Here is a 13,851-nt window from a genome sequence, read left to right as displayed (position 1 = left end):
GACGAGGAGGAGGAGGAGGACGCCTTCGCCGCGGTGCAGGTGCCGCCCGCCGCCTTCCTGGGCGCCGCGGCGGCGGGCAGCCGCGGCCGCCTCAACTCCTTCACGGCGGGGGTGCTGCCGGCGCCCTTCGGTCGCACCAGCCCCCAGGGCAGCGCCGGCGGCAGCGGAGAGCTGGGGCAGCCCGGCCTCGCCGCCGCCTTCGAGCTGCAGCGGTCCCGGTAAGCCGCGCCGCGGGGATGAGGGATGCGCGGGATGCGGGGATGGGGGATGCACAGGATGGCGATGGGCTCGGGAGGGGCGGGCACGGCCGCCGGGCGGCCGCGGGAAGCAGTGGGGAGGGAGGCCCGATAGCCGCGCCTCCCTCCGCGGGGCCGGCTGGGCGCTCCGCTGCCGCCCGGCCGGGGAAGCAGCGGCAGCGACGGGGATGTGCGAGCGTGTAGGGGCAGGTCAGCGGAGGTGCCCGAGCCTCCCGGGCGGCAGCAGCCGCTCGGTCGGTCGTCCCCGCCTGGGCACGAGTGCTTGAAAGTTTGTCTCCCGGTCAGCAGTGCGGGCGTGCGGCTGCACAGCCGCCGTGCCCCGCCGCAGCCCAGCCAGCTGCGGAGAGGTTGTCACTCTGCTCTTCCGACTGGTGGTGGATTCATCCCGCCGTGCTGCCTATCCTATAGACAGCAAGCTGGAATCCAGTCCTGAGTCAAGTGCGCTGTAGCCAGGTCTGTAGACCACAAGAGGGAAGGAAATCTTTGCATCGAAATCCGCGGATTACGGTGCGAGCGCATGGTTTAAGAAGCGTCTTGCTACCACCCTAAATAAGCTCCTTATCTACAAGCACTTTGTTCCTCTGGGTCGTTTCTTGCCGCCAGGTACTCTTTTGCCTTTTAATTCCCAAAGGACCAACCTTACCTGCTTCAGCTCTCAATCTGAGATTTCTGGCTAAGAAGGCGCAATCATGTAAAAATGTGTGAATGCCTGTGGATACAAAATTACCTTCCTTCACTTCCTCAACAACATACTCAGATATCAAAGACGGAGGGGGGGGAAGAAGCGGGGAAGAAGCTGAAGGAAATGACTGTGCTCCCCAAGCCCTCATCGGCAGCCACTCCCACATTCCCCATTTGCCACACTCCCTCCTTGTTTCTCCCTTGGACAAATAGGTAGACTTTGAGTCACATGTTATTGCAAGGGTTTATAAGTGTAATTGAGCATAGATCGCTGTAGAAAAGTCCCATTCAAAACCAACCAGCTTGGAGGAATTGGAGGTATTCCAGGAGAAAGTTATCTTAGCTGCATGCCCCACTGTCGGTTGTTTTCTTTTCCCTTCCATCTGGGTTGTATTGGTGGCTTTTTTGAGCCCCTTTTCAGGTGCTGTGCTAGGGAGCCCCACCTTCCCAAGTAAAATGCCTGCTGGTGGGTTACCACCCTTCTTCTCCCAGTCATGTGTCTCTCAAAATATTTTCTGCAGTGACAACCTCTAACTGCTCTGTGGATCAACTGCACAGCTATGTCATGCACACTCATGCAGTTTAGTCTGTGATGTGATTCTGCCCACAGCCTTGAGGGGGAGAAATGACCCACAGTCCACGATTCGGGAATTGCTTTTTTACTCTTGAACTTAACATTTAAAGACTGGATTCTCCTTGACCTTCTACTTAGTGAGTTTATTATTGATGCAAGATTCCAGTGTTACTTTTCTGGATTCCCAAGGATCATCCTTGGTTTTCCTTTCTTGCATGCTTTGATCCTGTGCTCAGTTCTGGGAAGGATGCTTAGATCTCACTGGCATCACTTCACTTAGCCCTTCCTCTTCCATTCATTTTTTTCCTTTGCTCCTGTTTGCCACTTTCTGAACGTTTCCTTCCACAACCCATGCTTTTTTTTTTTTTTTTTAATTACATGAGAACAGAGTAGAGTTTAAGAGGGAAAGGTAATTGCTGTTCTTGTTTACAACCTAGAAATTCAGTCTTGCAACTTCAGCTGCACTGCTAGCACGCAAACAAACTGAATGCATAGCCCAAGTCCATGGCAAGGGAAGTCACTTAAGGAAACCTTGCCAGGATGCTCCTCCAGTCCTATAGCGGCCATCATTTGTGCTGTATGTTTTCTTGCCATGCGGGCTGCAAGGAAAGTGCCGGTTTTCTCGTGCTGTTTTGTGTTCTTGAGAGCTAGATTTAGCTGTGGTCAAGACCTTGCATTGCTCCACTGATGAGTATGAGGCTCTCCGTTGTAGCACTTGCTTGAGGCTGACACGGGTGCAGGAGAGCTCTGGGTAATGTCCCCGCCTTTGCTGGCTGTGGTGATGCTGCGCGTGTGCCGTCGGGGGCAGACTTTGGCCTGCCTTCAATAGAGCTGTTTCTGTTCTGGAAAAGGGGTATATTTTTAAACGTCAGGAACGGGCAGCTACAGACCATGGAGGTTGCACAGAACGTTAGTGCCTCATCTTCTTAATGAAAAGGTGTGGTAGAAGCTCTGATTGCTGGGTTCACTCTTGGCTGCACAGAAGATAAATCACAGGCGTGCACTGGGCTGGCACAAGCCCAAGAACAGAGGGTTCAAGCAGCCCTTCTGCTGCACTCTTAATGCACAGGAAGGAGCCAAATCCCCAGCACACAGCCAGCCCTTCTCAGGACGACAGGGTGAAAGTCACAGCACCTGCCCAGAGATAGGCATTAGCTCACCTGCAGGGTGATGCAGAGAGGAAAATCAGATTTTTTTGGTAGTTCACATGCACACTGGCTGCCTTTTCTACCACCCTTCTGCTCTCCTTTCAGTGAACTTGAAATTGAGTTTGAAGAGTTGTTTGACAGACTAGTCCTCTGTGCTGAGACATGTAAGTTATCTTCTGTGAAAGCCTTTTTCTGTTACAGTATCAGGCAAGACAGGCTGCCTTATTTTGTCATCTTTATTTAGTTTTCAGAAGCCATTGTGAACATATAATCAGAGTTCCCTGCCTTTTTTGTTTGTGTTAGCAGTTTGTATAATTGCATACTAGTTTATATTTAACAAGGTTATCATTAATGTGGTTTGGGTTTGTGCTCTGTGTGTGTTCACAAGACACAAACAATACAGAAAAAGGAATGTGGAGCTTCTAGCTGCTTGGAGGCTAGTATGTAATTATATGTAAGTGGCAGAAATTAGGATTGTTCAGAAGTTGGCTGGTTGGTGCCAAAGGCTTCTGTCTAGTGTAGAAGGAGTTTGTTTCAATTTGTGGTGAACAGGTGGGTGAGGACATGAGTTTACTAGAAACTAGGGCTGGGGTTTCTTTCATGTCAAATTATAATTTATTTTAATAGCATGATCTTAAATTAGCGAGGAGCTCTGTGAAACAAGGTTTTGGCAGCACTGGTTTAAAATAATTTCACATCCGGCATATTAGGTGATTGTCCAGGTACCTGTTTTTGTGTATGCCTAGAATTCTTGTTGCCATACTTTTCTTTGGGAAAAGTATTGCTGTTTCCATATGTGAAGTTTCCTTTTCCAGTGGGCCAGGTGGTTAGAAACAAGCACATGGGGGTTTTTTGTGGTGTTTGGTTTGGTTTTGGTTTTTTTTTCTTGCTTTGCTAAGGAAGCAATTTGGTGATTTGGTTTGGAGTTTAAACATTGCTTACAGTTGCATTTGTCTTTGTTGCTGTGTCAGGTTTGAAGGCAGATGGGCAGGAGAATTCCTTCTGGGAGCAGCAGGTGCTGGGAAGCAAGGAGAGTATATCTGCTGAGTAATCACTGGGGAGAAGTCCACTCAGAAGGACGCTGAGGTTATCATGGTCCAAATAGATTTTTCTTCAGAATTTACTGACCTACAATAAATCTAATTTCCTGAGTAATTCTAAAATTAATTTACAGTTAGTAAAGCTTGTGAAAATTCAATTTATTTCTACCTATTAGAAAGGAAAGAGCTGCATTTGGCCTCAGTATTTATCTTCTGGAGAGATGCGATGAAGGGGGATGCTGGAATGGTTGACTTGCCTGACTTTTGTAGGGCTTGCAAAGTTCCATGGGTTGTTAGTGCTGGAGGAAGCCTCCAGGATGTTGTTGAGGGGCTGAATCCTGCTGTTTAGTGGTTGCGTTGGAGGGCTGTGAGGTCAGAATCCAGTTCTCCATGGCCTTGGGCAGGCAGTGCAGTTTCAGCCCACAACAGAAGATGCCTCCAAACTGAACACGAGAGAGACAAAAGAAGAGTCTCTCAGAAACAAGTGTCTTACAGGCAGAGTCCTGAAAGGGGAGCAGAACAAAGAGCTGGGGGCACCCTCCACTCTGTGGGGTCATCCCAGCATCAGGAGCTGGGTTGTGAGCCGCTGGAAGCACATCAGCCCTTTTGTGTGTGATGGACACTGCTATTCACTGAACCTAAAGCCCTTCAGGCAGCCTGAATTTCAGAATGATGTATACAAGCATAGCATGAAAACAGCGATTTAATGGTCTGAGAAGTCAATGGGAAGTGCACATGCTAAACTAAGTCTTTTCCTAGGTGTGTGACTTTGTATACCACTGATAGCTGCTGTCTCTAAAGAAGGGGATGCTTATTGACCTCCGCTGTCACTCCAGGAGGCTAAAGGGCCATCCTGTGCCACCCTGAAGGGGGGATGTTCAACAACAGGGTTAAGACTCAGGTAGGAAGGGCTGCTTCAATAGTAGCACACAGTGTACAAGTTCCTCCATGAGTCCTGTAAGGAACACTGGGCACGCCCATGTCCTTCAGCACGAGCACCCTGAGAGGCTGGGTCCTCACACTCACCACGAGCTGTGCAGGGGCAGTGAAGCTTCTGGGTTTTCTGAGCTGTGCATGTGCTGAGCATGACCAGCCCCGCATCACACGGACCGACTTCCACCACCATTGGTCTCTGCCAGCCTTTTCCCTTGTTCAGGGTGCAGAGGTTAGTGCCTCCCTCTGTTCCTTCCTTTCAAACTGGTGGACATGGGGTCATCTTCCAGCTGTTAGTTGAAGTTGACCAATGGTTGAGAAGTCATTGGAGTATGATGACACACAGATGGATGGACACCATAGATGCAGCAGCCTTGTTCCCTTACTATACAAGCTTTTAAAAACAGATCCCACAGAAATTTGTTCTGGCATATTTTAGGCTCTTATGCTATTTAGCAAGCATCTCTGTCAGACAAAAAAATGTTGATATTCATCAGACAAGGAAAAAAACCCTTTGCTTTCAGTTCTGAGGAGTAGAACAGTGGGACAGAACATAGTGTTCATGAATACTAGGGAATTAATTAGAGAACTTCAGAGAGGGACGGATGCTGAGAGGCAGCTGTGTCTGCCAGAGCCTCAGGACTCTGCAGGTTTCAGAGCAAGGCAGCCTTAGAGCTGGACAGGTGAGAGGGGTCTGCCTGGGTGGGTGCACATTAGCCCCTGTGAGGAAACCTAACTGATAACACATGAAAAGTCGTGTTTGTGTTGGCTGCCTTCACTGGCTGCCAATTTAAAGCTTTCTGGGTCCAGCCCTGCCGTGGGAAGTGCCGTGGTTGTACCACACAGGTGTGTGGCTGGTGTGCGGTGACCCCTCATTAGCTGTCGGGAGAGCAGAAGGAGCAAATTTCAGCAGGTTTGCTTATGTGGTGGATGCATTTCCACTACTTGATCTTATCTTTTCACCCTTTTCTTTACCAGCAAAGCTCCTGTGCAGGCAGCCAGACTGGATCTTTCCCTTAGAAGCCTGCCATACAGCTTTCCTCTGCACCATAATACTGTTAAAAGCACCTTGAAATGATGAAGATTGGTAGCAACCATGTGAGTCACCAGCCCTCCAGACCATCACAAAAATGTAGTTCCATGGTAGATAAATAGGATAATGACAGATCATAGTTTGATGATAGCTTTTGGATATGAAGTATGGTTTAGTCTGCAATTATTATGACTTTGAGAACTCTTCTGGCGGAAGATATCGCTTAGCTTGGAACAGTTCAAAACATCTAAAACACAAATCTGAGATTGCCAAGTGTGCTCTCTGAAAGGAAAAAAAACCCAATCCTCTAGTAATTCCGTGATTTCCTTGTTTCAAAAAATAAATATCAGGTGGGCTGTCTGGAGACTCAGTAGTGCAGTGAGTATTAATGGAAGGTAAAGATGAGAAGCAGAACCAAATATTGATTCATTTAATTTTTTTCTCCCTCTGATTTCAGCTGCATTACTCATGTAATGCAAGTTCTCCACTACACGAATGAAAAGACTGCTCTTTATAATTTAACCTAAAAACGCAGAAGTTTGGTTTTATATGTTGGGACTTGGGCACACTTCTGTAGGCACCAGCTTGTCCCTTGAGAAGTGTGGGAAAGCAGATTCTGTTTGCGAATGGGACAAGCTGGTGTCTACAGAAATCTATATGCGAATATCCACAGAATTCACCCCTGAACATTTGCCAGCACCTCTGAGGGTGTACGCAGCCTTTATGACAAACTCTTTTCTGGACCCAGAATTGCTATGGGTGGCTGAGGGGCTGCCACCAGATACCAGGCTTAGCAACGCAGCAGGTGCAGCAAGACACAGAGCTGGCTCTTTTTCACAACCCAACTGAAAAAACCCTTGCCAGCTTGCTGTGAGAAGTATTCTTTCTAGAAAATGGAAATGACATAATTTGGCATATGGAGAGTATCTGCTTGCTGGCCTGTCGTTTGCAAATAACATGCTGAGAAATTTAAGGAATGGTGTTTGTTTTCATAAGAAGGGCTTTCAGAAGTTTCGTTTGGTTTTCTTTGTTTGTTTGTTTGTTTTGCTGCAAGGGTAGGGTAGAGAGCCTGGTAGAACATTTAGGAGAAGAAAATTTAACAGTAGTTGGAAAAAACGTGATGTGCCAGTGGGAGACTTCTAGGACTCTCGGGATTTGCTTCTCAGTGTGCAATATGCAGATTTAGGGGGATACATATTTAAGGAACCATGAGGTTCCTTTACAAGGGCTACTGTGTTATGTTCATAGCAACTGCTTTCCCGTCATCAATGCTAAATGTATTTTCTGTTCTCATGATGTATTTCAAAGCCAGCGCTGCTTTTAGAAGCAATGTTTCAGGGTGTTTGCCTAAGGAAGGTTTTCTGTTATGGAAAATGGAGAAGTGAAGCAGAGGCTTCACTTCTTTTCTAGAAGAAATATTTTTTTTAAAAAATAACCTTTCACCTCACCTATGAATATAGAGCACAATTGCATGTTTTTAGCAGCAGTTGTGTTTTTCCCTGTGTTGTTACAGATCAGGCTAGCAATTTTGTGAAATTGAGGTTTGGGGAAAGATTCACTCACCACAATTGAAATGTGTTTTCCACTCATTGTGTTGGATGACAGAGGAAGGTATGTGCTCTCTGACAAGGGATCCTGAAAACCCTGGGCTGTGTGTTTACCTATGTATAAAATTGCTCAGTTAAATCAAGCACCAGTGTATGATGTTTTGCTAGTAAGTAAATCTCTGCAATATCAGGGCTTTGACTCTATAGTATTGGTGGGATTAAAAAATAGAAAGCTAGAGAAGTTTATCATAATTTTTCAGTCAAGAATGGATTGCATTTTGGTGCTCCTAGAGATAAACATATTACCAAGGTAAATATGATTAGGTTTTCAAATCTGCATGCTGTCTAGGCAAGTCAGACATAGACACATCATTTTATAGGTAAAGGCATTCAAAAGAAGCATACATTTCCCTGCAAAGAAAAAAAAATAGCCGTTTATTGTGTAACAGGAAAAATCTGTAAGGTGACATTATGATGACTTCTTTCTGTGCCATGTAGCTGAAACTGAGCTGTATGAAACAAACAGGGATGAAGCTCTTGAGCTTGCTTTTCCCTTTCTCTGGTCTTTGGGTAGGATGCTGAGCACCAGAAATTCCTCAGTGCCACTGGGTTTGCAGCCTGCTTGCACTAAGCTGTTTTTTCAGCTGTCCGTGTGCTGCCTGCTGTGTGTGGCTTCACCCATGACTGTGCAGGTCATACCTGCAGATTTTTTTGTGTACACAAGGGATAGAGGAGTGATACTGGGATGTGGTGATGGTGTCAGTGCAGCCTCAGTAGGTATCGACCACAAGTACTGTTGCTGTCCTGGCTGCTTGCGTCTTCTGCAGTGTGGGAAGGCTGGTGACAGGTTTCTCTCTATCCTCTCCCCTCTGTGGGGCATCGTTTCCTTTCCCATTTCAGGATGAAGAAAGAGCCACTGAAGGTGGCTAACAGGGTTAGTAGCTCCCAGTAAGGAAAGTGAATGGACAAATGTGGGAGGCTCTAGCATTTCCAGCATCATTGTTTCAGGGGGGTCTGCCATGGGTGGAAGTGCAGGGGGATGTCCCAGCCCTCCAACAAGGTTGGATGACACAGAGGTTGATATACAAGAAAGGGGAGAGGAGAAGGCAAGAGACCCCAAGCTGAGCTCTCTGCCTTTTTGGCAGGAGGTGTACATGCTGGCACGGTGGCATGGATTTAGTTTCATCACGACTGAAAGATCAGGTATTATTACCATTGCTTTTTACAGAGGTAACTCACAGCACTGGAGCAGTCTGTTGCCCACTGCAGCTCCTAGCAGAGAAGTGGATTCCATCCCCAGCCTGGTGATGTGCCCTTTGAAGGGTGCAAGCAGCACAGCTTCGCCAGCCTGCTTCAGAAAGCGGTCTGCTGAGTATCTGCTGAATTTCCTGGGTGCATGGTGCTGGAGAATGGGAGAGCAGAGCCTCACTGCCCCAAGGAGACAGGATGCCTTTGGCACTCAGGGAGGACCACAGCTGGAGGGGTTGTCTGGTTTCATCCAGTACCCCCAGCACACGGAGGGATGAAGAAAGGGGGGGCTAGGAGGTGAATGTCATGTAAGGCCCTTTGCCTTCAGGCCTGCTTCAATCACGTACGTACATTTGTGTATGCACAAATGCAGCCCTTAGCCACAGTTCACAAAGCTCTCTTTGCTCCCTGTTCACAGTGACATGTGCTGCACTTCCAACCCCACTGGACTCAGCCTGTGTGAAGGGTGTAGCATAAAGCAGAAGCTAGATGTCAGCTGTGGTCTGAAATGTGTCTTGAAAATATCTTTCTGGTTTTTTAACTTGCCAGCTTTATTCCTTGTGTTTTGTCAGTCACAGACAAACTTTTATTCTCCTGTTGCTTTCTGTGCCTGTGTTAGTACCTACAGATCCAACAGAAAAGGAGATGAATTTCCTCCTTTTTCAGTCAAGGTTGCAATCAGCTACACCCAGACAAATGCAGAGTGACAGAAGTATTGCCCACGTGTCCATGGGGTGTGGTGGATGTGCACAACAGGGAGTGAAGTCCTGGTTAGGTGAGAGCTACATTAAAATGAAGACATCCATCTTGATACCTGGGACGTGGGCACAGTTGAGGAGGTTTGGCAGTTACAAGCACACCCGGTAGTTCCCTGAATTTAGTTAAGTGAGTGATACTGTTTCTGACTGCAACACATGTAGATGTTTCTTGGGTAATAGGAAGAGAATCAAAATAGCTTTCAGATGCTACAGTGCAAAGTACAGTTTAATCGCCTCGGTAGGTGAGTCGTGCAGGTGCTGCATCAGGTTATGTAAAAAGGTGTGGAAAGCTCTCTGTCTGTTATTAATAGCTTTGGAAGTGAGACCTTTAAAGCACAAAGGGTTGTCTTTGTATTTTAAAAACTGAGTTCACGTAACCTTCTGTCTTCAGCACATTGTGTATCTTAGGAACCTCCTTAATTTTATGAGGCTGTTTTCCTAAAGCAAAACTGGGTTTGATTTTTAATTGGTGGTGTTCACTACTTTGTAGAATCCCATCTTTTAGCATAAGCTAATCCAGAAGAAGTGGCAGCTCAGAGGTGGTTGCTTAAAAAGGCAGAATTATTTACAGCAGAACACAAAGTGTCACTGTCAAGTACCTCCACTGTGACCTTTGAGATTTATTTGGAAAATCCGTATTTTTCCATGTGCGTGACTCGACTCAGGGTAAAATATTCTTCTATTTTAAAAGGCACTCCAGGTACTGCAGAACTCGAGAGCAGCCTCACAAGTAGCAAGTGTCTGCACACATTTGTTTTAAGGAACAGACTTCATTGTCCGAGGCTTTTTGCTTCTGTTTGTTTTAAAGAGATTATTATAAATATTCGTTTCTTGTTTGTTCATTAGTTTCCTTATTGATGTAAGGCTGTTCAAGTCAAAGATAGTGCTAGGGTGTAACAGGGAGAAACTTTGAGCAGACGCATTTGAAAATAAAAAACGCAAATTGTATGAATATGCCAGCACCTTAAATGGGCACTTTGAGGGTATTTTGAGTATTTTCTGTTGCTGTCCTCACGCTCTTGTGGGAAGGTTGAATGGATGATGTGAATGGAAATGTGTATTTTCTCAGTGTGTTTGTGAGCTCACAGGCTTCCTTCTCCTGGAAGATGTAGTGTTGCAGCAGGAGTGAGGATTTTTTTTACAGTGTGGTACCAATGCTGTGCTCAGTGCTGTACAAAATGCCATTACTCCTCCATATTCCTTAGGAGCTAAGCCCCAAGCCCGTGACCTCTTGAGTGCAGTAGGGCACTGCAGAAGGGTGTAGGTTGTAATTGGAATTCTCTCCATTGGGGAGGATGGGCTGAGAGCAAAGAGGCTGGCATGAAAAAGCCCTTGTAAGCCACTGCCTGGTTGCAAAGATCAAGGCGTCTGAAAACGAACAACCTTTGAATTAATTGCAGGGTTGCTCAGGTACAAATGAGAACAGGATTAGGCCTGTCTTTTCTATTTTAAGTGCAGAGGTAATATTTCCAACCTGTCGAGTGATTGCATATCTTGAATATCTTACTAGATAAATGAATGTGATAGCAGCAGTTGAGGGTGGCGCAGTCTTTCGTGTGACTGGCACTTACCTTGCAGTTGTTGCAGTTCTTTGTTTTGTATGACCCAGGAATATTTCAACATGGTCTTGTCTGGTTGTTTGTTTGTTTGTTTGGAGGGTTTTTTGTGTCATTTTCATATGTTAGAAGAAACTATCTTTTGAGAGGCTCTTGACCCTCACATCCAGTTTCCCAAGATGAGGGGTTATGGTAGTGAAGACTTCACATCCCTGGTGAACTGGGGAGGGATCTGTTTTCTTCTTACTGGTCAGTTGTGGGCTGTCTAGATTTTCATTCTGTAATGTGGTAGATTCTGCAAAAATGGATATTATATTTTTTTTAATTCAGTTGTTCACATTAACAGACATCTTTCCTGTCTGTTTAGTGGAGAAGGTGAAACAGGAAAACCAAAATTTCAAAATTGTGTGTCATATGTTGATGGCAGTTTGTGAGCTTGATCAATATAGAGGTCTGATGTCATACCCAGTATGGTTTTACCCTTGTCCGGGGCTGTTTTTAGATGTGAACATGCAGTGTCTGAGGAAGTAGTGGTTTCTGTTTTGTGTGGTCTGGTGAGGAGGGCTCATTTGTTTAATCAAAAGAAAGTAAAAAGCCCCACTTTTATACAAAGTATAGCTGATTTCATTTTCAGTGGAAGCAATAAGGCAAAATTTTGGCTGTGACTTCTATGTAAGTAGCTACCAAATGACCCTTCATGTTGGATCCCTCCAGAGATTTGGCAGGGGGAACCACACCAAGGTTTTGCACAGAGGGAGAGGGTTGTGGTCTTCCATTGGTACTGCTGTCTGCAGCTTCTCACCCTTGTGAGAAGCACCTTTGTGTTTCCCCCTTATCCCAGCCAGATGCAGGTGGTGTTTGGCAAGCACATTTCTGCATTTATCTGTTCTGACCTGTCCAAGCACGAAGCCATTCCACTCTTTCCTCCATGTTAGACAAGCTTGTTATTGTTCAGGTCTGAGGAGGCAAAGGGGACAGAAGAAAACAGTGCAAGCTTTGCATAATTCGGTTTTTTTCCTGCTGCTGTGGGGGCCATGGCCTTCATATAGTGGCACTTTGTTCAACCTTCTTCCTTTGCAGAGACTTGTGGGGTGGAGAGAAGATGCTGCGGGTTCTCAGGCAGCTGAAGAGACAGCAACAGAAGTGCTGTTTTGGTTCCATATCTGGACAGATTCTTAAGGTTCTGCTGCTTCAAAACGAAAAATAAAAGCATATGAATCTCCTGTTTCCCAAACAGCAGTTAGCAGATCCTGCCAGGAGAGGAAATCTTCACAGTTCTCATTGTTGGTCTGTCACAGGTAGATGAATGCTGGTCTGTTAGCACTTGCATCCCTCATTTTACTAGGTGAGTTTGTGGAAATGGTTTCCTGGTGTCAGGATCGAGTATTCCAACTACCACTGCTGGTAGTGCTACTCACTGCCCCACAACATTGCCTGTGAGGGGACCTCAGCATTGTCTGCAAACCCCATGTCTGCTCCCTTCCCCACTGCTGCAGCCTCCTGACACCTTCTTGCCCGGGAAATCTTCACCACAGGCAGATGGTGGTGACCATCACATTACTTGACCATCCCTTTCCTTGCTGACATTGTCCTGGCAGTCTGCAAGGCTGCACAGCGCCTGTTGGAGCGTGGCAGGGGGCTGGAGCTGTCACTGTGAAGGCTTTGGATGTGCTTTTCTTCAAACAATAGCTGTGTGTCTACATTATATTTGTTCTTATTAGTACCATCAAGGATGTTTATTCTGTATTCATGGCTGTATTTATTCTTTATGAGGTGCAGGAATAAGTTTTTCTGGTTGCTAAAACAGTTTTTCCTGTCCAGAACTGCTGCAGTTCTGCTCCCAAATTTGTTTTCCATTTTTTTTTCTTTCTTTTTCTTAAAAACCTTCAAAACATGTATGCATGTTGTGGTTTGGTGAAAAATTAGTTCATATATTAAAAAGAAGGGAAGGAATACTCAGTCCTAGGGCCTCTTTCTCTATACCCCTTCTGTCTAATATGAATACAGAGAAGATTTTGTATGCAAGCGAGTTCAAAAGGATGTTAAACAGTTTGTCTTCATGTGTTGTTGTATTGGCATCAGGATACTCTTTTCTGTGTATTACTTAGCCAGATATTACATTATAGGTAATCTGAAAGCTTTAAGTTACCAAAAATATGCTACAAAAGTGTATGTTTCATGAGCTCCTACTTAAAGCAGAGAGAGAGAGATTTACAGATGTACATTTATAGATGATAAAACATACTGTTGGGGGGAGGATTATTGTTGCTTTAATAGCCTGTCTGATAGCCTCCTTGGAAGATTAAGTATTTTTGGTAGCAGCTTTGTGGTCTGTACCCTGTTGGCTTAATAACTGTCATAAAATGATGTGACTGTTACTGGCGCAGGTAAAATTGAGCTTGTGTTCAGCTCCCCGGGGGGGTGTTGTGAATGGGAAACTGTTGTATACACGTAATCCCATTAGTCAATATTGTTGTTCAAAATCCTTTTTTTTTTTTTCCCCTTTCTCCTCTCACAACAAAGCTCCTAGGTCTATGGTGAAGAGTTTTGTGGCACATTTTTGAATGGGCCTTTTGCCCTGCTTTCAGTTCTTTAATGCAAGAAGCTTTACCAGGAAACAAGAATCTCTTTCTTCTCTGTCTGTGTTTTTTCATCTTGGGGCTGTGATGCTGAATATGCAGACAGACACACAAGTCAGATGATCTAAGATGTGTGATATTACGAGGTTATCCATTTCATGTGATTAGTATCTGTGCTGGAGTTGTTTGGTCTGCATTTCATGTCTGTGCCATCTAAATATGTCTTAATCCTTTTTAAAGAAGAGATTCTTGTGTGTTTTAACACACCTTCAAGGATGCTATAAAGTAAATCTTCCTTGCATTATATTTAGTGCCATCTCTTGAAAGAGGCAATTAGTTGGAAAGAAGTATTTTTTAAATTAGCTTTTGTCATTGATAAAAGGCTGTATGAAAATAAAGCCTGATCCTGCAAACACTTGCAGATATGTTCAGTCTTACTTTTCCAGGTAACTTGTTGCCTTTGGCTCATAAAGACATTGCCTAAAATAGTCAAAATG

The 13,851-nt window shown here is 45.3% G+C and overlaps 1 protein-coding gene across 1 annotated transcript in view; it reads left to right on the top strand.

Annotated features, from left to right (window-relative positions):
• The window catches only part of CABLES1 (Cdk5 and Abl enzyme substrate 1), a 74,751-nt gene that overhangs the window by 4,180 nt on the left and 56,720 nt on the right, over window positions 1–13,851 (top strand). Inside the window, exon 4 of the mRNA XM_042029239.1 lies at window positions 7–218. Within this exon, the coding sequence (XP_041885173.1) occupies window positions 7–218 (212 nt within the window). The remainder of the gene's footprint in view (window positions 1–6; window positions 219–13,851) is intronic.

Source organism: Corvus kubaryi, unplaced genomic scaffold (assembly GCF_017639235.1).
Source record: "Corvus kubaryi isolate FWS band 111438036 unplaced genomic scaffold, C.kubaryi_AGA036_p1.0 132, whole genome shotgun sequence".
Taxonomy (NCBI): domain Eukaryota; kingdom Metazoa; phylum Chordata; class Aves; order Passeriformes; family Corvidae; genus Corvus; species Corvus kubaryi.
This window is presented reverse-complemented; position numbering and strand designations above follow the sequence as displayed.